Source organism: Gopherus flavomarginatus, chromosome 3, assembly GCF_025201925.1.
Source record: "Gopherus flavomarginatus isolate rGopFla2 chromosome 3, rGopFla2.mat.asm, whole genome shotgun sequence".
Classification (NCBI taxonomy): domain Eukaryota; kingdom Metazoa; phylum Chordata; order Testudines; family Testudinidae; genus Gopherus; species Gopherus flavomarginatus.
In genome coordinates this window covers 271093533-271118538 of record NC_066619.1, presented here as the reverse complement: position 1 = coordinate 271118538, position 25006 = coordinate 271093533, and the positions used below count along the sequence as shown (strand labels likewise).

General features: G+C 41.3%; 1 protein-coding gene across 7 annotated transcripts in view; it reads right to left on the bottom strand.

Moving 5' to 3' along the window:
* Window positions 1–20657: 20657 nt before the first annotated feature.
* The window catches only part of CTBP1 (C-terminal binding protein 1), an 84106-nt gene continuing 79757 nt past the window's right edge, over window positions 20658–25006 (bottom strand). For 6 of the 7 annotated variants that reach the window (XM_050947828.1, XM_050947826.1, XM_050947831.1 and 3 more), the window contains one exon: window positions 20658–21718. In XM_050947828.1, the coding sequence (XP_050803785.1) occupies window positions 21532–21718 (187 nt within the window). In that variant the 3' untranslated portion in view covers window positions 20658–21531. The remainder of the gene's footprint in view (window positions 21719–25006) is intronic. The other variant, XM_050947827.1, reaches the window with a different exon arrangement.

Here is a 25006-nt window from a genome sequence, read left to right as displayed (position 1 = left end):
AAGACTCGTTATCCTATCAAAGAAAGCTATCAGATTGGTTTGACACGATTTGTTCTTTACAAATCCATGCTGGCTATTCCCTATCACCTTACCACCTTCCAAGTGTTTGCAGATGATTTCCTTAATTACTTGCTCCATTATCTTCCCTGGCACAGAAGTTAAACTAACTGGTCTGTAGTTTCCTGGGTTGTTTTTATTTCCCTTTTCATAGATGGGTACTATATTTGCCCTTTTCCAGTCTTCTGGAATCTCTCCCGTCTCACATGACTTTCCAAAGATAACAGCTAGAGGCTCAGATACCTCCTCTATTAACTCCTTGAGTATTCTAGGATGCATTTCATCAGGCCCTGGTGACTTGTAGGCATCTAACTTTTCTAAGTGATTTTTAACTTGCTCTTTTTTTATTTTATCTTCTAAACCTACCCCCTTCCCATAAGCATTCACTATGTTAGACATTCCTTCAGACATCTCAGTGAAGACCGAAACAAAGAAGTCATTAAGCATCTCTGCCATTTCCAAGTTTCCTGTTACTGTTTCTCCCTCCTCACTGAGCAATGGGCCTACCCTGTCCTTGGTTTTCCTCTTGCTTCTAATATATTGATAAAAAGTCTTCTTGTTTCCCTTTATTCCCATAGCTAGTTTGAGCTCATTTTGTGCCTTTGCCTTTCTAATCTTGCCCCTGCATTCCTGTGTTGTTTGCCTATATTCATCCTTTGTAATCTGACCTAGTTTCCATTTTTTATATGACTCCTTTTTATTTTGTAGGTCATGCAAGATCTCATGATTAAGCCAAGGTGGTCTTCTGCCACATTTTCTATCTTTCCTACCCATTGGAATAGCTTGCTTTTGGGCCCTTAATAGTGTCCCTTTGAAAAACTTCCAACTCTCCTCAGTTGTTTTTCCCCTCAGTCTTGATTCCCATGGGACCTTATCTATTAGCTCTCTGAGCTTACCAAAATCCGCCTTCCTGAAATCCATTGTCTCTATTTTACTGTACTACCTTCTACCCTTCCTTAGAATTGCAAACTCTATGATTTCATGATTACTTTCATCCAAGCTGCCTTCTACTTTCAAATTCTCAATGAGTTCCTCCCTATTTGTTAAAATCAAGTCTAGAACAGCTTCCCCCTTAGTAGCTTTTTCAACCTTCTGAAATAAAAAGTTGTCTGCAGTGCAGTCCAGGAACTTATTGGATAGTCTGTGCCCCGCGGTGTTATTTTCCCAACATATATCTGGATAGTTGAAGTCCCTCATCACCACCAAATCTTGGGCTTTGGATGATTTTGTTAGTTGTTTAAAAAAAACCTCATTCACCTCTTCCACCTGGTTAGGTGGCCTGTAGTAGACTCCTAGCACGACATCACCCTTGTTTTTTACCTCTTTTATCCTAACCCAGAGACTCTCAACACTTCCATCTATGTCCATCTCCACCTCAGTCCAAGTGTGTACATTTTTAATATATAAGGCAACACCTCCTCCTTTTTTCCCGTCTATCCTTCCTGAGCAAACTATACCCATTCACACCAATATTCCAATCATGTGTATTATCCCACCAAGTTTCAGTGATGCCAACAATGTCATAGTTGTATTTATTTATTAGCACTTCCAGTTCTTCCTGTTTATTACCCATACTTCTTGCATTTGTATATAGGCATCTAAGATACTGGTTTGATCTTGCCTCCCAGTTTTGCCCTGACCCTCCTTTCTCTCTGCCATTATAGCCCATGCTTCCTCTTGTTTCTGACCCATCTCCCAGGTCTTCATGTTCCCCACTTACCTGTGGGCTTTGCTCAACTGTCCCCGTCAAACCTAGTTTAAAGCCCTCCTCACTCCTTCCAGCAAAATACACATTCACAAGTTAAGAAAAAAAACATAAGACTGATCTGCCTTTTCTAGCTAGTACTTACTATTTTGAACATGAGAGACTGTTTCAGAAAGATTGGAGAAAGACCTGGTTGCACGTTTGGCCCCTCTTAGCCCCAAGAGCGAACAACGAACAAAACAAACAGCACAAACAAAGACTTCCCTCCATCAAGATTTGAAAGTATCTTGTTCCCCCCATTGGTCCTCTGGTCAGGTATCAGCCAGGTTCACTGAGCTTTTTAATCCTTTACAGGTAAAAGAGACATTAACCCTTAACCATCTGTTTATGGCAAGGGGGTTGGACTAGATGACCTCCTGAGGTCCCTTCTAACCCTGATATTCTATGATTCTATATAAGATTGCACTTCAAAGCAAATGGGAAGCCATTTTAACATTCCAAAAACGTGTATGGCTTTCTCACCTGAGTTAGAGATGTGAAGTACCAGGTTCTCTACTAGCTGATGTTCCATGGCAGACTTCAAAGGGAACTCTCAAGTGGATCTCATTGCAGTGGCCCAGTTGTGATCTTCATCTGTCAGTGAACCTCAGCAAAGGACAAGACTCGGAGGCTGAGATGATGCACTTATAGGAAAGGCAGCTCCATTATTAGTCACAGACACAATTCAGTCCCCAAGCTGACTGCACCTGCTCTGAAAGGGTTCCCTTAGCAGGAGCCTCGAGAACACATGGGCATAGAGAACAAAGGTGAGGTCTACATCTGAGTGTAATGATTATAACCTACCGGCCAGAGGTGGATGGAAGAGGAAGTGTCAGGCAACATGGAGGAGAATGGTCTAGTGTAGTGGCCAGAGCAGGCACCAGGAACCACATGTTGGAATCAGGGACCAGAGCCGTGGGTCAAGAACTGGAGCAAGCAGAGCAGCAGGCAATGAGGGGATGAGCAGGCAATGAGTTCAAGGCAGGGGCAGGACAGGGGCAAGGCTGGGTGACAGGGAAGAGCAGCAGGAACAAGGTAACACAGGAGCAGTCATAGGGGTGGGCATGAACACCGAGCAGCCAGTGAATTGCTGCTGGCCTACTGCCCCTCCAGCCAATCAGGTGGGATGACCAATTAGGCAGCCTGCTGCAGGCCCCCTGTGCTGATAAGGCTGCCTGGAGGCTAGGCCCTGATTCCTGACAAAAGCTCTTGGCCACCACCACTACTAATTCTTCTGGGCGTAGGTCCAAAATAATCTGTGGATTGCAAACCTCTTTGACAAAGGACTAGCACAAATTCCCAGATATTGCAAACTCCTCAGAGTCTTCTCCCTACCCACCAGCATCTCCTGGGTCAGTTAGCTTCAGCTACTTCCTCATACCTAGCCCCCTTTCTCATTCCATTCTTGACTGACAAATATTTCAATATAAACACCATCATGGGACCATCGACAACACCATACAATTAAATCAAACCCCGTGGGCTGCTGTACTGGGGTTCATTCTAACAATCTACTGCACTCTGCTGCCAACCATGCAGACAAGGAAAAGCTGGGTGGCTCCACAAATAGGACACCTAATACATTAATTGGGGCAGCAGCCTTGTCTTCCTATGTGTGAACTTCCAGTGCACCCATGTGTCCAGCTACTTAAGTGTGTAGAGGGGTTAATTTCATTGAATAACAGACTTCCTTAGAAAGAAACTGCCTTCCTGTAAACCAGGCAAACTCTTTAGTTGCTGGGATTATCTGGTGAACAATGCATAGTGGCTCTAGTAGTCCTAAAAAATGACCTACTGCCATGAGACCAGAACACATCATAATGGCCAATCTTTGGCAAATATGCACGCCATGTTCCACGTCATGATATGGTGGTAAAGACCTTGCAGTCTTGTCTTCACTGATGTTCCTAGTGGTGCAGCTGAACACCAGAAGGAATTTTACATTAAAGTTTCCTTGAATAAACAAGGCCTAGGAGTGTTGCTATTGACTTCAGAAGAAGCAGGATTTAGTCCACCAACTGGATCATACTAACATCCTGATACTGCAAAGGAATTCATCCAGCTAATTCAGCTCCTAATAACTGATGACCTTTGTAGGATAGGAGTCTATGCAGCATAGTTCCATTTTGCATTACAAATCAGTGTTTCTACAGATCTGTATTTATAAACTATCAGAACCAGCGCCTTCTTCGGTTATATGTCTGACTTTAAATCCTGTAGTTCCTAAGAGATTTGCTTTGCTCTGGTAGCTATTGGATAGGGGACTGAAATCCCTATTGCACTGACTCTGCTGTGGACACCGCTGCAAAGCAAATTAATTTAAGCAGGCCTAGTGGTAATTCAAGGTTGAAAGAAATCAGTCACCTGTAAACATCTCACGCTACTACTCTTCTGAATTTTGAGTTGTATGTATGTGCGTGTATGTGTGCACAGCTGTCTTGTTAAACTCTCAGGTAACTACAGTATATTGTATACAACTATATTTTTTTCTTTCAAAATTCTTTACCTTTAAAATACATTTTCTTGTGGTATTTGGAACAGCATCTGATGCCAGTAAAAAGGCTACAGTGTGAAACTAATATGGCCTTGCCAAGTGCAAACTAACTTCCTGCCAGGAAAAGTTCTAGGAAAGTAAATTTTAGACAATGTTTTCAGCTGCTACCAATGCTCAGTTCTAATATGTCTGTCAAATGCAACAGGTTTATGTTACTTTTACTATGTTATATCAGATTTACATACCTTGCCTACTACATTCCTCCTTTGGAGAATCCTGCATGATACTAATTTGTTTTCTGTTTTATTTCAATATTTGGCATATTTGTAACGAGAAAGAATCATCTATGGGTTTATGGGCATGGAACACCCACTAAAATATTCATTTGAAAAGTTACAATGTGTATTTTATTTGTCTGTTTAGTTAAGTGTCAAATATCATGTTTTCCTCTTTGTAGGCATATAATTTTTTGCCTAGTTTAATAAAACCATTTATAGTCATCTTTACTGATATCCACTGTCATTTTTCCTTCCTCAGCAAAGTGTATAAACAAATACTTTCATTGTGTGTTTGATCTATATTATTTACCCAGATCTATTTAACATCACGATGCATCACTATATTATAAAGCATTCAGGCCCATTTATCAACATGAATAAGCTTTTGCCATGCAAGTTTCCTCAAGGGAAATAAAGCAAAAACAAATATTTTAATGCAGCTGACTTAACAGTGCAAATAATTATAATTACAAAATCCTTAAGCATGCTGCTTCCATAAGTGGCACTTTTTGCTTAAAATTGCTTTCACAAATGTTATCAAATTAATACTTCCAATTAATGCAGCCTCCTTGTATTAATAGAAAAAAAACTAAGTTGGCCTATTTCTTAAGGTTTTCACCTGGATAATCTCTTGAGAACATTAGGGCCTTATTTGTGAACTCATTACTATACTATTGCTAATACTATACATTATAAAAAGGGCGTTTATAAATAGTGTCTATAGGGTTATCATCATATCATTAATTCAAGTCCTGAGGTGATGGGGCTGTGGCAAAGCAACAGATGGAGATGACCACTGACAGTAGTAGCCACAATCCTGCATGTAGGCGGCCTTGGGACTAGTGGCCATTCAGCTCCGTCCCGGGGCAGCGGAGAAGTTCGGCAGCATCCTAGGCAACTGAGCAGCCGTTTTTAGGATAGCACTGCTCATCCCTTTTAAGAGAAGGGGCTAGAAAAGGTGCCCTAAACATTGCCTGCCCCATAATATCTGGGCAGACTACCACAGCTGGCAGATCATCCTTCAGTGGTCGAAAAACAAAGAAGAAAAGACTCACCCTAGAAGCATGGAATATCCACACCCTTATTGACGGAGGCGATGCAAGAAAGACTGAGAGAAAAGCAGGCTTTTTTCTGCCCACCAATCACTGGCAACCGATCAGAAAAATGGAATCAATCAGTTTAAATGTGATTATTGACACAGCTAAATCAGTGCTGGGGGCAAATAAAAGCGTACATCAGGATTGGTTCAACAAGAATAATGAGGACTCCTAAGTGACAAGCAGGAAGCATTTGCTGAATGGCAGAATGAACTCACTTCCATCTCAAAGAAAGATAGGGTTAAGTATCTACAGAGTAAGGCCCAGTCTGAACTAAGGTGAATGCAGGATGAGTGGTGGGAGAGGAAAGCTGCAGAAGTCCAGCATTATGCAGATACAAACAATGCAAAGATGTTATTTGACTCTATCAAAGCAGTCTACGGATCATCTAAATTGCGCACAGACCCCTTGAAGTCAGCAAATGGCACAACCCTCATCAAAGACAAGGAGGGAATCATACAGAGATGGACTGAACACTTCAGTAGTCTACTCAATAGACCATCCACAGTTGATTGGTGTATTCTTGATCATTTACCTGAGAAACCCATGAAAGAGGATCTCAATCTCTCTCCATCAGTTGAGGAAGTTATAAAAGCCATCAAACAACTCTGGAAAAGTATCTGGAAAGGATGGTATCCCAGTAGAACTGTATAAAGGAGCAGGCCCAAAAGCTATTGAGGTGTTTCATGACATTCTGAGTGGCATTTAGGAGGAAGAAGAAATGCCACAAGACTTCAAAGTTGCTATTATTCTATCACTGTTCAAAAACAAAGGCAGTAAAGCTGACTGCGGAAACTACAGAGGCATTGTTCTCCTCTGTATAGCAGGCAAAAATACCTGCTTGCATTCTACTGAACAGACTCATTGCAAACATATCTGAGGAAAAGCACAGTGCGGTCTCAGACCAGGTCGTAGCACTATGGACATGATCTTTGTCATAAGGCAGGTCCAGGAAAAATGTTTAGGGCAGAACATGGACCTGTATGCAGTTTTCATTGATTTGATTTGACCAAAGCTTTTGATACCATCAACAGAGAGGGTCTATGGGCTATTCTACATAAACTAGGCTGCCCAAGAAGGTTCATACAAATCATCTGTCTGTTCCATGACCATATGACAGTACAAGTACTCACCACTGGTGACTTTTCTGATGCATTTGAAATCTCGAATGAAGTGAAGCAAGGCTGCGTACTTGCTCCAGTGCTGTTCAACTTGTTCTTTGCTTGTGTTCTCAGCCATTCAACAAGGGTCTTGGATCAGGGGATATACATCCGCTACCAACTAAATGGCTCCCTCTTTGATCTTTGAAGACGCAATGCTAAGACCAAAACACTGGAGAGGCTTCTCATCAAGTCACTTTTTGCAGATGACTGCGCCTTGATGGCTCATAGACAAGACAACCTTCAGGTCATCGTTCATCGATTTTCTGAAGCATCTCAGTTCTTTGGCCTCACTAATAGTCTTGGGAAGACAGAGGTCTTGTTCCAGCCAGCAACTTATTCCAGCCATCTTCATTCAAGGCACATAGTTGAAAAATATGGATCAGTTCAAGTATTTGGGCAGTACCATTTCAAGTGACGGTTCCCTTGATAAGGAAATCTCCAGAATTAGTAAAGCCAGCCAGACCCTTGGCCGACTTGGAACAAAACTTCTTAACCAACACAACATCCATCTTGCCACCAAATTGAAGATCTACAGTGCAGTGGTTCTAACATCTCTCCTGTATGGATCCGAGACGTGGACTCTTTATATACATCACATTAAACAGCTTGAGCAATTTCACATGTGCTTCCTTTGCTCAATAATGAGTATTTGCTGGCAGGACAGAGTGACCAGTATTAAGGTCTTTGAAAGAGCAAACACAACCAGCATTGAGGAAATGTTACTGAGAGCACAACTTAGGTGGACCGGGTATGTCATCACAATGGAGGACCACCGTCTCCCAAAACAGATCTTGTATGGGGAGCCGAGTCAGGCCAAAAATAAAAAGGATCATCTGTTTAAGTGCTTCAAAGATAATCTGAAGAGCAGTCTCCAGTGAGCTGGCATCAATCCCAAAGAACTTGAGCAAACGGCTCAGAACAGGACTCACTGGTGGTCTCTGACAAGATCAGCATATGACAAGTTTTAGCGGGATCAATGAAATTATCTCCAGGCTGCACATGAAAGGTGCCACAGAGCTGCATCATCAAACATCATAGATACAGATTTCCCATGCCCTCAGTGCGGCCGATTCTCTGCATCAGGATTCAGACTGCAGAGTCAGATGTGTAACCATATATGAGAACTGCAACAATACTGTCATTGTCAGCGATAGACTATCAATGTATAGAGCTAATAGACAAATAATAGTTGTTATAAGCATGTTAAAGGCATGAGTAATAGCCAGCTGTACTACAAGCACATCAGAAGTGTTAGAGATGGTTATAAACAACCTATTGGTTCTCTGTAACAACTTACAATTGATTCATCTTTTATGAATGTATAAAGTTTACACCTTTATACTGTGCCCTTCATATAAAGTGTGACCACTAGTTCATAATGGTACAGTACTATTTACATTCTGTGACAAAGTTCCTCCTCTACCTTGGTGGGTCCTGCACTTATTTGCAGATTTGTGCATCTCAGTGATCTTCCCCACAATCTGGGTCAACTCCTCCTGTGTCTGATCAGGAGTTGGGAGGTTTGGGGGGAACCCGGGCCCGCCCTCTACTCCAGGTTCCAGCCCAGGGCCCTGTGGATTGCAGCTGTCTATAGTGCCGCCTGTAACAGCTGCATGACAGCTACACCTCCCTGGGCTACTTCCCCATGGCCTCCTCCAAACACCTTCTTTATCCTCACCACAGGGCTTCCTCCTGGTGTCTGATAACGCTTGTACTCCTTAGTCCTCCAGCAGCACAGCCTCTCCCTCTCAGCTCCTTGTGCTCCTTGCTCCCAGCTCCTCACACACACTTCCTCTCCTCTGGCTCTCCCCTCCCTGACTGGAGTGAGCTCCTTTTTAAACCCAGGTGCCCTGATTAGCCTGCTTTGATTGGCTGCAGGTGTTCTAATCAGCCTGTCTGCCTGAACTGGTCTAGCAGGTTCCTGATTACTCCAGTGCAGCCCCTGCTCTGGTCACTCAGGGAACAGAAAACTACTCATCCAGTGACCTCTATTTGCCCTCTATCAGACTCCTGTACCGCACTGGCCTGGGTCTGTCACAATTCCCATAGCCTGCTGATCTTTGAAAGAAAGACAAATAAGATGTTCTATTGTCATTTCTGCACTAGCCTTCTTAAGATGCTTTTTAATCCTTGGACAATCCATTGCTGCCTCAATGGTAACTTGCATTTCTATAGTTGCCCCAAGGTCGAGCTGATTTTGAAGCCTTGTGGCAGAACAGTTTCACTGTTGGAGACAAACTGATGTCATAGAGGGTAGATCAGTTAATTTGTTTGTTTTCTTATTTCTACTATGTACATGTGTCCTGTTACTCTTAAACCAAGATAGACGTAGCATTTTTAGCAGCAACCCGGAACAGCTACTTTCATTGCTGTTCCCCAGATCTCCAATCATCCTTCCACCTGCCATGGAAACTCCCCTCTTCTTCTTGAGCTACCACACTCTAGTAAGGTCATACCGGTGGCAGGTTCATTCTCAGCAGATTCAATTACACTATTTAAATAAGTGCTCTTCAAAACCACAAGCGGTTCTGTAAATCACATTCAAAGTCTCAGGTTGTTCATGCTACACCAAACAGTTACCGTCAATTAACATATAGTAGTACAGAGTGAACTTAAAATGAAATTATACATGCACAAATATGTTAAAAGAACATTATTAAGGTTGGAAAGTCAAAGCACTCAAAAGTTAGAAAGTGCCAAAGGTTGCCTGTGCTACCTTAAATCAGTCCTCTTGTTCAGTTTTAGGATAGTATCTTTAGTACGGTGTGCTGTAATTATTTTTTCTACAGGGCCTGGGCCTCATTCAGTGAACAAGATGGATGGTGCTCAGTTAAGGAGCAACTAGTCCCTATTTTGTTTTATCCTTATTGTTCAATGTATAGTTCTAGGCATTATTTACTGCTGGAGATACCATCATGATTATAATATATGCTTTAATGCCCCAGTGATTGTGCCTCATAAATATTTAAGATGAGAGAGAGAGAGAGAGAGAGAGAGAGAGAGAGAGAGAGATGAAATCTAAGCTCCACCAATGCTAGCTTATCCTTCAATCACAGAAAATTAATCACGTGGGAAGTACCCCCAGATCTTAACACATGATCCCTGCTTTCAACTCTTCACACGGAGCTGAAAAAAATGGTTACTTACCATCTCGTAACTGTTGTTCAAGATGTGTTGTTCACATCCACTCCAGTCGGGTGTGCATGCACTGCATGCATGGTTGTCTGAAAGTTTTCCCTGAGCAGTTCCCATTGGGTTGGCTGTCAATCCTCTTTGAGTGGTGCCTTCATAGCGCTCAATGTATGACCCTGCCAACCCAACCTCCCTTCAGTTCCTTCTTGCAAGCTACTCCGACAGAGGGGAAGGAGGGTGGGTATTGGAATGGACATGAACACATCTTGAGGAACACTTACGAGAAGGTGAATAACCGTTTTTTCATCTCTGAATGCTTGTTCACGTTTATTCCAATCAGGTGACTCCCAAGCTCTACCCAGGAGGTGGGGTAGGAGTTAAGAAATCACTGATTGGAGCACTGCCCTGCCGAATGCCACATCATCTCTGGCGTATTGAGTGATAGCATAGTGAGAGAAGTAAACGTATGCACCGAGGACCAAGTTACTGCCCTGCAGATCTCTTGTATCATGACTTGGACCAGGAAAGCAGCTGACTAGGCTTGTGCCCTTATGGAATGTGCCGTAAGAGTTGGGTCTGGGACACTGGCTAACTCGTAATATGTACGGATGCAGACTGTGATCCATGAAGATATTCTCTGAGATGAGACTGGGAGTCCTGCCACGAATAGTTGGTTCGACTTCCTGAAAGGCTTCATGCACTTGATGTAGAATGCAAGCGCTCTCTGGACATCCAGTGAATGCAGCCTCTGCTCTTGGGTACTGGTGTGAGGCTTAGGATAGAAGACGGGTAGAAAAATGTCTGGATCAGTGTGGAATTGTGACACTACTTTGGAAAGAAAGGCTGGATGAGGCCTGAGCTGCACCTTGTTTTTGTGAAAGACCATGCAGAGGGGGGCTGGAGGTCAGAGACTTTAATTCAGACACCCACCTGGCTGATGTGATGGCTACCAGGAAGGACACCTTCCACGACAAATAGAGCAGGGAGCAAGTCACTAGCACTTCAAAAGGGGCCCCATGAGCCAGGAGAGGACCAGGTTAAGGTCCCACGTATATATAGGTGTTCCAAGTCCTTGAGGAAACGTCCTAACATGGACTTAGCGAACACGGAGCGTGCAGACATTCCTGGGTGGAAGGCTGAGATAGCAGCAAGGTGCACCTTGACGGATGCTGCAGCTAAGCCCTGCCGTTTGAGATGCAGAAGGTACTCTAGGATGAGTGGTACAGCCACCTGGAGTGGAGGTCAGTGTTGCTGGGCACACTAGCAAGTGAATCTAACACTTCCACCTGGCACAGCCCTACTGGACTCGACGGTCCCCTGTCGGGCACCAAACTCAACAGCACCAACTTGTGCTGACTTGGCACCGGGTCTTTTCTGGGGCGCACCCATGCACCCCTGATGGTCCCGCAGATATCGGGGCCAGCGAGCGCTGTCTTTCAGCCTTTTTGTGTTTCTTGTGTGACAGCAGGGAAGTCGAGCGGTGCCAGGCTGCTATACGTGGGTGCGGTGCCAGGGAGTGCTGGTGCCAAGCGTCTCTTGTGGTAGAGTCCTTCCTTGGCACCATGTCGCGTATGGATGCTGGAGCACTCTGTACGCATGCGCCTGGTGCCAGGTCCTGGCAGTCCGTAGCTGGCTGTGGGCAGAAAGCAGACTCTATTAAAAGTTGTTTTAGTCAGAAATCATGCTTCTTTTTGGTTCTTGGCCGAAAAGCCCTGCAGATTTGCACCTTTCCATTTGGTGCGTTTCCCCCTAGACAGTTTAAAGAAGAGTTGTGGGTGTCACTGATGGGCACAGGTTTATTGCAAACACTGCAGCATTTAAAGCCTTGGGCTCGTGGCATGTCCCGGAGCCAAAGGGAGGTTAGGGATTGGGAAGAGACCCCGACCTACTATCTAAACTAACTATAACACGAACGAGAAACTAATGACTAACAGAAGAAAGCTAGGGGAGCACTTGCTGAGCAAGTGAGCACTGTTCCAATGGCCATCACGGACGGTCAGAAGGAACTGACGGGGGGGGTCAGGTCATCAGGGTCATATATTGAGTGCTATGAAGGTGCCACTCCAGGGGGCTCCGCAGCCGACCTGACGGGAGCTGCTAGGGGAAAAGCTTTCCGACGACCGTGCACAGAGTGTGCGCACACAGTGTGCGCACACTTGATTGGAATGGACGTGAACAAGCACTCGAAGAAGAACCACTCCCTTCCCAAGAGAAACCCCAGCAGTGGAAGAAGTACTGAACGTGCTATTGAAAGCTACACTGGATACTGTCCAGAGGGTCAGAGTTTCATGTCTCAGAGCTAGATGAAAGACAGAGAGAGGTGTGTCTCTGAGAAAAGTGCAGCAGTTGGATGTGAGCCACCTGACTTGGGGCCTTTAGCAGGATATCACATGCAGTGCAGCCCGGATCTTTCTCTGTTGTTCTCCTTATGATGCCTGAGGTCAGCAAAGCCTCATCTAGTTCACAGGAGAGCAGAGGAAGGCCATGAGCAGCATGAGTGGATAGGTGAGAATGAGGGGAGAGGCTAGGCTAGGCCATACTCACTGAAGCAAAGGTAGTTCAGGTAAGGGAGAGCCAATCAACAGGTCTGCTGCTGCCGCGGAGAGGAGAGGAGGAAAATTAGAAATTTCAGTTGAGGTCCCCTTGAAGCTTTTAGAAAAGAGAAATGTTTCTCCGCCTGCTATTATGGACATGGGGTTATTATTATTTAACTCTGAGGATACAGCATGTTTCTTACATGATGTATTGTCTGGTTGCACTGATAAATATTCACCCCTGCAGCAAAGTAGTGTTTTAAGCAGTTTTGAATCAGTGTGGATAGCTGCCAGTAACTCTTTTATGGGTCATGCCATTTCCATAGCAGTGGTTCCTCAAACAGTGTCATTCATTCAAATACCCTTTTCTTTCTGCAGCTCTGTAGAAGGCTGCACCTCAACCTTTTGGGTATGGATTTGGCCATGGTGATCCATGCATTTGTGGCCAGTAGGGTATAGTCAATATTGCAGTACACTGGACTTAGAAAAACAGTGATTGGCCCAAGCTACCTGAGGGCCTGACTTTCCAAACACTCTTGACCTCCCTATCTGTTACAGTCCTTTTGAACTATAGAATGGTGACAAAGCTTTCTCCGCAACTGGCCCAGGATTGTGGAACCAACCACTGAGAGATCAGACTGGCCATGGTTCACAGCAGGTTCAGAATGGAATGTGACACGTACCTCTTTGGCTTCATGCCACAATCGTTTATAAAGAAAGGGACTCAGGTGAACGGAAGAGAAGGAAACAGTGATCTGTACATGTAGAACTGGGACAATTTTTTAAGCACTCAGGCGTCACAGTGATACGCTCAGTATAACATGGAGAGAGAGAAGTTAGCAAGGAGGGAGGAAAAAAAAGAAAAGATGGGAAAAGAACGGAGGTAACAAATGATTTAAAAAATAGCCAGAGTTCAGTTAGATTGTGGCATGGTCTTTCGAGTGACATGGTAGGTGCCTTTAACCTGAGACATTTCAAATTGGCCAGAGCACTAGAAAATATCCAGTAGTGAACAATCTTACAGTCAGGTGAATGGGCTGGGTAAACTGCATGCAGACTTAGAAACTCTACTCATCCACTTGCTCAGGACAAGGGATCTCTCGCATTTCATTTGGTTTTTAATTGGGTTTTGCAGACAGGGCATCGAGATTCTGTTTAGGCTCTGAACTGACCTGCTGTCTGACAGGGGGCAGGTTATTTCACCTCTCTGTGCCAGTTTCTCTCAGATCATTTACCTCTCTTGTTGTCTTAAACTGTAATATGTTCAGAGCAGGGCCTGTCTCTCCGTATTTGTTTGTACAGCATCTATCACAATCTTGGGTTGGGGGCCCGTAAACACTACTATAATACAAATAAACAATAAAATATCATTATTGAAAGAAGAAGCAAGTAAACTTTGTGAATGGGCTAGTAAGTTTTAATGACAATCTCACAAGGCTCCCCTAATAAATCTTCTCTCTCTAACTTCAATCTATCCCTTTATACAAAGAAGCTGAATTTCCATGCTGAAATAATCTTAGCAAGATTTTAACGCCCACATATCTGAATGACTGATATGTAATTAGAAATGAAAATATTCAGAGATATTCTAACTGCATATACTTTGTAGGCAGTACCTAGATATGCCATGGCATCTTGTAAAACTACTATTTATGGGGTAGCATAAACAGAGTTATAGACCCATCACACCTAAATGATTGTAGCTAGTTATAGTTTTACACAAAGTGTCTGTTTTGCCACCTAGTGGTTACTATTGAGAAATTAATTTTGTTTGTACCTCCATCATTCCACTTCTGGACACAAGCTCAGGTAACCTGCTAAATCTGTAAGATCTTGGAGATAAGTCAAAAATGAAACAGCAATACAGTCAATGAACAGCAATTAGAGAAAAATTACAGTTAAAAACTAACTATAAAATTTAACATACCCAGCACTTACAGCACAGAAGTTCCTATAGAAGCATTTGCATCCTTACCAGTGTTAGCAGATCAGAGCCTGAATACTGCCACAGGTTAAAACAGTCACTAATCTCAAAAAGGTGGAAATTGTAGAAAGCAAGGATTCAACATTCTGAATTTGTACCTATTCTAACTAGCAAAGGGCTGCCTGAAAGAGAGTTTAGATCGTGCCTCATGGTGAAGCCAAAGTTTTGGGGCTGCATTCAGCTGTGGTTCAGGAGACTGATTCAGGGTCTGGTTTCAATGAACAGTAGCAGGCATAGCCTGCTGCACCCAGAGCAAGAAGCTAAGCGTAGCTTTCTCTGATTTGTTACATTTTACAACACCACTGACTGACATCCCCTGCCCCTAGAACAAGTGCAGCAGAAACACAAGTTTTCTTTCCTACCACTGATCTCAACATTGAGAGATGGGTGCCCAATTGTGGTGATGTGGACACCTGTCTACTAAGAGATGGGCACAAATTAGTTTCCCATCAACAAGTGGTTCAGAGATGTCGCATTAGGAACGCAGAGTTCCTCAATGGCAAGGCTCTAAAATGCTGTCACTTTAAATCTCGACACATCCAGCCAAGAAGCAGCCAGTCCAAATCCCTGCTAGAGTAACAAAATGTCCAAGTATAGTCCAAACTCCTAAAGAATAAACCTATCTTCTGGGCTCAGCCCTTTCCACACTACTTTTCTCCATCTCTAGTACCAAGCACTCTCCTGCCCAACCAGTCTGCCTGAGGCTCTAGTTTCCAACAGCCTCTGGTACTTCAGCCCTTCACAGGAGCCAGCCTACCAGTCTGCTCCTTGTAGCTTCTTCATCAGCCTAAACACTCTAGTTATAAGGCCCAGGTATCTGTTGAGTTATCACCTGTTTCTTTTAGTCCTGCCCTCTCAGGCCACCCAGGTGAAGAAAAAAATCACCCGATCACGAGAGTAATTATTTATCCTAGGTGGCTGTTCTCTAGCATTTGGAATTTTTGGTAATACATATAGGGTATGTTCAAATGTGCTAGATGATTTAGGCACCTAACTGCCAGTCATTTAGCATCCTTTGTCCCATTGATTTCCAGAGGCTTAGGCCCTTAGTGCCAAAATTTTAAAGGCATCTAGAAAATGCAGATAGGTGCCAAGCAGGATTTTCAAAAGCACCTATACAACATAGGTGCCTAACTTCCACTGGTTTCGTTGAATGTCCCTTTGAAATGGGAACTTAGGCTCCTAAGATCAGTAATAGCTGAAAGTTACCCTCAAATGGCTATTCAGTGAACTACGTGAAGAAAGATATTGGTGTCAGTCTAGACCTTAATTTACAGCGGTTCACATCACAAATACATGATAAATAGTTAACAACTGGTACTTTTGCTGACCGTTGATCGGATCCCTCCAGGTCAGGAATGAAACATTGCTGGGATCATAACAGTGTAGGAAATCTTGCACCGCTGCCACTAGAGCTGGACATAATATATGGAGATAGTTCTTCAGTCTCTAATGTAAGTTAAATATAGCTCCTTAACACAAGTGAAGTCTTCATTTAAAAGAGAATGACTATTGGCATTATGAACACATTTTATTTCAGGTAGGCTGTAAAAATTCAGAGTGTAAAATGCATGCAGCAATCCAAAGTGGACACAACAGGTCTCTTATAGAGTTTCCTTATTTTTCTGTGGGGCTGGACCCCTATCTACCACATTCCTTACTTGCTACAAAGCTGTGCCTCTATATATTGGATTTACGGGGGAGGAATTAGCCAAAAAGCCAAACTGTGTGAATCAATGTCTTTTTTCTCTTTATATTACTGTACTCCCTCAGCCTGTGCTTCCTAGAGCCTGGATGGGATTCAGTGACCAAAATGATTGTTCTGTAGAAAAAAAGGCAACTCCCCAAACCTTGAATGCTGGCTCTCTATTTTTTTAGGTTACCTTCAAATCTATGCTACTGTAGACATTTAAAAATACACAACGTTTGCAGTTTTCCTGACTTGGTTTCTCGAGCTGAGATTGTCAAGTTCGTATTTTCCAACCATTTTTTGTCCTTTTTAGATTGAATTTGAAAGACTAGGACAGATAAGCAGTTAAACATTTTGTAGGTACCATAAATTTTCAAGGGCTTGGCCTGCTCAAAGAATAATCTATATTGTCCTGGAAGTGTTTCAGTGGATTGCCTTGCATTATCTAGACCATATTTTACTTTGTATAGTGTCCTTGATGTGCGGTGTCACAAAACGCTTTACAGAGTGTGTGTCAGCAGAAACATAAAGGCAAAGAAAGTTTCAGAGATTAAAGAGACAAAGTTCTACAAAGAGGATTTGGGGGAGAAAGTTCCACAATGATATGCGGGATTCCAAACTCACAAGAGGCAGGATATATGATCAGCGTGTTAGTATGCAGACAGCTCAGGGAGAGTTGAAAATCTGATCAATACTGAACTGTATTTAGAGATGGACACATCTTCTAAATCTATAGGAATGCTTTTCAATGACAGCGAGTATTCTGATTGTAGCATTCCAGGTCTCCGGAAAATCAGTGAGAAATTATTTCAGAATAGTATGAGAGAGAATATTGCAATAGCTGAGGCACAAAGTGATTAAAAAGAAATACAATAGGGTCAAGGTAAGGATGAATTCTTTTAACAGTGCATGGGTAGTGATAGGCAGATGAATAATCAAGGGAGATACGAGTAAGAAAAAGGCAGAGGTCAAGGATAAAGTCACTACTTCTGATACTTAAGCACGTGCTTAACTCCAAATCAATGGGACTGAAGCACATGCTGAAGTGCTTAACAGAATCAGGGCCAAAGTGATAATGGAGCCAGTCATAAGATAAAGAGGACTTTTTACCAAGTTTTTGAAGCTTGCATGACTTTGCAGGAAGTTCTCGTTAGCTGAGGAAATAACAGTCAATAGGGCATGTAGATGGGAGATATAGATATCAGCTAATGAATCAGGAGAAATAAATTGTATGATTTTGTTTGCAGGTGAATAACCACAGTTAAAGCTAGATTCCAGATGAGAAGGCCACAAACAAGACACTATAAAGCAGAAAGAACACTTGACACAGTACGCTCGGGGAAGAAACCAAAAGGAAAAGATGGAGAAGTGACTTGTACAGTCATGGTGAGAAAATATTCAAAAAGACTGATGGCCTTTCTGAGAGGCAGGCTTTAGTCACAGACAAGTTATTGGGCTCAAGACAGTGGTAACTGGGTGAAATGCAATGGCTTATAATAATAATAGGAGATATACCAATCTCCTAGAACTGGAAGGGACCTTGAAAGGTAATTGAGTCTAGCCCCCTGCCTTCACTAGCAGGTCCAATTACTGATTTTTGTCCCAAATCCTTAAGTGACCCCCTCAAGGATTGAACTCCCAACCCTGGGTTTAGCAGGCTAATGCTCAAACCACTGAGCTATCCCTCCCCCCACAATATGCAGGTCAGACAAGATGATCTGATAGTCCCATTATATGAAAAATACCATGTGCTAGAAAACTTTTCAAATTAGCAGAGAAAGGCCAAATAAAAACCAATAGCTGAAAGCTGAACAAATTTTAAAAATTGGATGGAGGGCACAGATTTAATAGGCAGGGTAAGTAACCACTGGAATAAACTATGACAGGAAGTGGTAGATTCGTCATCTCTTGATGACATTAAATCAAGACAGGATGCCTTTCTGGGAGATCTGCTTTAGTCAAATACAAGTTATTGGGCTCAGTGCAGGAGTAATTGGGTGAAATTCAATGGCCTGTTACACAGGAGGTCAGGCTTCATTATTTAATAATTAGCCCCCTTCTAACTTAAAATCTGACTGAATCTATGGTTAGCAAGAGGTAGGAGTTGGCTGAATAGATGACTGACAGTGCCATCTTTTTACTCAAGAAAGAGAGAGTGAGTATTGAAATATCTATTATTAAACATGAGAAGAAAAAGATTGTTGACAGAGGTAAGTAATAAGCTGTTAAGCACTCAGAGTTGGGGAGTCCCAGTGGTATGAAAAGCACTCTTGAATCATTCAAGGTGGGAGTGTTGGATCAGAAAGTAACAGAAGAACACTTCCTCCAAAACTTTGTTGAGGAAATTAAGTCCTGAAGTTGGTTATTATAGCCAGCCCTTGTTTTTATACCTCAGGGTGTTTAGTCTGTTAGCTCAGTAGCTACTGATGTTTGTAAAATAAATTTGTATTTTGTATTCTATAAAGAAGAGGAAATAAGTAATTCAAAGATTTATTAAAACTAAAACTCAGGAGGCTTGAGGGCCTCTAGCTCACAGATAATTTACAATTCAACAAGCTTAAGTCACACACATTAGTATAAAAGAACTGAGCATTTAAGATGGAAAAGGAAAGTCTTACACACTGCATGCATCAGTGGAGTTGCTTAGGCTCTGATCCTTCCACACAAGCTCAATTTTAAACATAGAATCATAGAACTGGAAGGGACCTTGAAAGGTCATCTAGTCCAGTCTCCTGAACTCATGGCAGGACTAAGTATTATATAGACCATCCTGACAGGTGTTTGTCTAACCTGCTCTTAAAAATCTCCAATGATGGAGATTCCACAACCTCCCCAGGCAATTTATTCCAGTGCTTAACCATCCTGACAGTTAGGACATTTTTCCTAATGTCCAACCAAACGATCCTTTCTGCAGTAAGCCCTTGTTTCTTGTCCTAACCTCAGAGGTTAAGAAGAACAATTCTTTCCCTTCTCCTTGTAACTATCTTTTATGTACTTGAAAACCATTATCACGTCTGCTCTGTCTTCTCTTCTCCAGACTAAACAAACCCAATTTTCTCAAGCTTCCCTCATAGGTCATGTTTTCTAGACCTTTAATCATGTTTGTTGATCTTCCCTGGACCTTCACAAAACTCAAGTTGAGGCCTAGTCAGTGCTGAGTAGAGCAGAAGAATTACTTCTCATGTCCTGCTTACAACACTCCTACTAGTACATTACAGAATCATGTTTGTTTTTTTTTTTTTTTTTTTTTTGCAACAGTGTTACACAGTTGACTCATATTTAGCATGCGATCAACTATGACCCTTCTGCAGTATTTCTTCCTAGGCAGTCATTTCCCATTTTGTATGTGTGCAACTGATTGTTCTTTCCTAAGTGGAGTGCTTTGCATTTGTCCTTATTGAACTTCATCCAATTTACAGACCATTTGGATTTTAAACCTATCTTCTAAAGCACTTGCAACCCCTCCCAGCTGCTATTGTCTGCAAACTGTATGCATGTTCTCTCTATACCATTAACTAAATTATTGAGTATTCCCATCAAAGCCAATGGACAACATAAATGCTTGCTGTCAAGCACATAAATATGTGCAAGTCTGGAACTTAATTTCTCCCTGCTGGGGATTAGATGTGTGTTCTACACAAACATTTTCCCCTGCTCTATATATTGCTGCCTTCATTTCCCTTTTGTTGGTCTACTTACTGATTCACTGGGAAAAAATAACTTTACTGGTCTAAGCTGCATCTGAATGCATGGCCAATGGAGGTGCAAGATAGGGGCAAGTCTTCATATCCCAAGGCCATCACCCTGACTGGGCCTGTCTGTGATTTAGTGTCCCCCAAAGTTATATATTTACATTACTTTCATATATGTCAAAGTAACACTTGGAGATTTACAAAGATTATTTCTTAACATAAACTACTGGATTCTAAAACCAAAATTCTACTCACATCATAAGGCCCTGTGTGGATTTTCTGCAAGTTCTTGGCCAGGAGACTAGCTGGTTCAGCAGTTTTGAAGGAAGTATCGTTAGGGTTTTCAATGTCATTTTGTCATGCCACACCTTTCCACGATCATAGAGTAAAATAAACCAAACAACACACAGTGTTTATGTAGAACTTCCACAAAAGAAGTTTATTATTTTGTTACTCTTGTGCCCCCTCTGCTGTCTCAACAGCATAATAAATATTGTTACCATACTGTAGCTGATGATGCTGGTGCACAAAACGAGGAAGTAAATAAAAAACTATCAATTTAAAACTTCATTAGAAACACAGGATAAAGATCAACATTTATGAAATGGAAAGGGGGAAAATGGTATGGAAAGAATTTTTATTTCTCAAGCTTCCAAGAGAGTATTACAAACAATGGAGAGCAAAGTAAAGCTAGAAATGAAACACTTGACAGCATCCTTTTAAAAATTACATCTAAGAAACCTAACAAAAGTTGAATAAAGTTACTAGAAATAAAAATTTTTACACATGATATTTGTCTGGGATTTTTATTTCTTTAAAATAATTCATACAAATGGTTACAGTCACAAACATGATTTTAACCAAAAATATTGCTAGCCTACCACATTACCAGGAAGGAATCAATGTAGGCAATGAAATGCTGCTACTTTTCAGTAGTCTAGTGCCTTTTTCGCAAACCACCAATAATATATACTTTAACTGGTGACAAAAAGCACAATGCTTGTTTATACAAAACCTTTTTTTCCTCAAAATCTCTTTGCAATGTTGTCTTCATTTTGAAATAAGGGAATTCATGCCAAAATAAGGAGAAACTGTTTTTTCTTTTGTTTACTAAATCATTCTAAAAAATAAGACAAGCAGGTAGAAAAAACAATGCACTGTGTGGTGTAGAAAGAAAAATGGGAAAAATTCATTGTCCTGAGAAGTTTGCCAACTGCCTCATTTTTGGGCATGTTTTAACATATAAAAGAAAGGATTTTAATCTCAAAATTGGTTTGTTGAATGCCTCCCTTATGTGTTTTTTCCTTGTTGACAGCTAAGCAAAACAAACCCTTTTTAATGTTCTAAAAACTGTACACAGACAAGTACATTCATGATATAATTAACTACTAACTTCTCTTGCTTAACAAAGAACCCATAGGACACAGAAACAGTGAATCAGTCCACTGGACAGGGACAAACTACAATTTATATGGAGGAAAAAACGTTTCCGAATCTTCTTTTCATCTCCCACCTTTTCCTTTTATACTGTATATTGGACCAGTTTCTAAAACAATTATTGTCTCCTCCTGTAAGTTCATAGTTTTGCCTTTATTCAAAATCCAGATTTTTTCCACACACTCTCTGAAGTTGAAATCTCCAATGTTGGGAATGCTGTTTTCTTAGGCTACAATTGGTCACTTGGGTGGTCTCTATCAGCTTCTGGTTTGACTGTTTGGCCGGGGGAAGGAGCATGTGGTGGATGGGCCACAGCAGGAAGGCCGTGTGATAAAGACATGGGGTTGGGAACTATTCCTTCTACTGCCGTAGGTATACCAGCTGGAGCCATGCTTACAACACCTGGGGGATACCTGCTAAAAGAGGAAAATGAGAACAATTAAAACTCAGAGGTGGCTGATGGCAAAGCCCACCTGGCCCAGGAATTGTGCCATCTTCAAGGAGAATGGCAACGATTTTTGTTTTGTGTATGTAAAGCTCTAGATGACTGCATCACATGCGGGTGTTGTTAATTAAGGTAATCAACGCTTTACTTTAACCAGATTAGAAATGGGGATTTGCTAAGCTCAGAGGGGAAGCGGAATGGAAGCAGCTTTTCTACTTCATCACCTGAATCCCATTGAAGATTCCTATCACAAACACCATACAACTAGAGCTCTGAATGGCTTTTAGGGAGGACATGGCAGACCAGGAAGTTATCTGTTCGCCTGGTCACACTGGTGGAGGCTTCCATGGATAATGTTGTTCCTAATGTTGGGATATCTGTTGATTTAGAGGATCATACCATCTGTAGGCCAATACATTTAATTCCTCATCCCCCATCCACACCCAACAGGGTACCTTCCATGGAACTCTGCAAGTGTTAATTTACAGAGTGCTTCTCTGCCTCACCAGAGAGTTTATTCTAGAACTAACTGGCAACTGTAAACGAGACTAGTTCTTACTTTCAGTACTTCAATTTGAATCTTACTAATCAAACTTGCTTCAATGCCTATGAATACCTTACAATTGGGTACTGTTTTATTTATTCATATTTAATTTTGAAAAGGGTTTATTCAATTGTGTTTTGTACAAAAAGTAAAATACATATCACGAGAGGACAATAATTCTCAAATTAAAAGATACCACCAGCATAGCAGCCCTTGCAACAAAGATTCTCCAGCTTCCAACATCAACCCCTCACAATCTGCCCATTCCTCAAATACTCATGGAAATAAGCTGCACTGTCAATGTGCCCACCTGGTCAACAAATCTGGTCTCTGACAAATCAGCAAGCAAATTCCAAAGTTGTGTTCCCTTCACAGTTCCAGACAGCCTCTACCATTTAAACCATACAGGTTCTAGGTCAAGAGTCTCTACTAACCACAGTTTTGTTATGAACTGGGTCTGTTTCAAACTCTGTGGAGAGAATCATGTATTGCCTGCAGAATATCACATCACTTTTAGTGTTTGCACAGTAATCCCAATTAATACTAGCAATAAACTGTCCTGTGATCCAAATTCTGACCTTCAACCCCTCTTACCAGAAAAATGTTTCCTATAAAACTAACATCCAAGAGTCATACAATTACTCTTTTGTCCTGAATCTAAACTGTGTGTTATAGCAACACAAATACTGATAACGTCTCTTTTCTGATGCCACACTTTGCCTCACTAACACTGCTTCTGTACCCTCAATTTATTTTGCCATGATCTTTTGATAAATTCTGTCTCGTTACTTTATACTTTATTTTCCTTGATTCAACTATAACAGTGTTATTCCAACCTTTTAATCAATCTTACCTTTAAACACATGCCATGTAAATTCAGCAGTCATTTTATATATGCATCTGGCATTTGCAGCCCTCTGCTTCACTGTTTCAATCTCTCTTACACTGTTAATCAGCAGATGCATTCTATCCAGAGTTTTACAGTCCCTCTCTCCCAACCCTTCACCTCTGGCATCAATAATCCAAAAAACTAATGTGTCAAACTAATCTAATTCCCCAGCAGAACCAAGATGTAGTTGATCTCACTTTTGTCAATCTGCTCCCCATCACATAGCACTTTATAACAAAATCTGTAACCTTCTGACCTGGGATTAATCAACTGTTTATCCATTTTCAGTTTAATCCACTTTATTATTATTTACATTGTAGCAGCACCTAGAGGCCCCAAGCCTATTGTGCTAGGTGCTGTAAAAACACGTGACAAGAGAATGTCTCCATCCCCAAGTGTTTATAATTTAAGTAAAGATTCTCTCTTCCAGGCAGAGTGTGTGAATCACTCTTTAATACTCTTTAACATGCTATTAGTTGTATAATTTATTCCAGTATAGGTCACAACAATATCTAAAGTATGGTTATGCTATTCTTGTCTGTATCTGTTTGAAGGCACAAGACATTTCAACATCTGTAAACTGCATGATCTGTCTCTACTGTGGGTCATGTCAATGTATCTAGCTGTATCTTGCACTTTGTGTCATAGTAAGCAGAGATGTATTATTTAATAAGTAGTCCAATAATGAATACACAACAATAATACAACGCAGTGTACGCCTCTACTTTACCTGAGAACTCAGACTATTACATAAAGGTTGGTTCCTTCCCATTTCTCTTGCATAATTTATCAAACTTCTCGGGAACATCATTAATCTTTGCTTCTGGAAGAGTAATTACAGTCCTCTTTGCCTGACCTTCTTAACAGACCAACTATCCATGTTTAGCATACAATAAATGAGAGATTTCTTTTCTGCAGGATATTATGACTTTCAAAAGGCATTTGATCTGGATTATGTTCAGCTGGTAATTGCTGTATGTTCTTCTTTGCTTGTAATAACAACAAATTTGATTCACTTAGGAGTTCTATCCCTTATCACTATTCAAATAATGATATTTCCAGGATTAAATGTTCTTGTTAGTTTTAGTCCACCAAAAGGCATATTTGCATTTTATACATATAAATGATCATCCACATTCTTATCCATATGGTTTTTAGCACATATGAAAAATCATGCTCCTAGTGAAAGACTACACAACTTAACTGGCTGAATGAAAGTCTCATACTGGAAACAGAAGATAAGACAGAAATACTCGTTTCAAACCAATTTTGAGTTAAAAGAAGAATGGAATTTAACACTAGCAAGTACTGTTATTGAGATTAATTCTTTCATAAAGCCTGAGCTTCAAATCCATATGTTTTTGTATCACCATAACCAATACGGAAATTGTTCCTATTGGCACTTCTTAAAGAATATCCTACATTGGTTTGTACAGATACAATTGATCAAGTTATTTCAGAAACCTTCCTCCAAATTAAGAAAATTGTACAGTAATTTCTTCTCAATCACTCAGTGGTATTGCCCTCTCTACTGAGTTTAGCAAATCTTAACTAAATGCAAAAGCTGTTTGTATTTATGGAAATATTACAAATTTTCCTTTAAAACTGGCAAATGAAGTTCTGAAACATTTTAAATTTTTACTACACGCTTGAAAAAAAAATGAATGCATGAACTCTCAATTTTCCTGTTCCTAAAAATATTCTTCATACAGCTGGTTTTGGTTATACTGAAACAAACTATGTTTTATGCTTATTACTCCAATTAAATACATATTAATGATATGATCCTGTAAAGTCTTATGCATGTGCTTAACTATCCTCTAAAC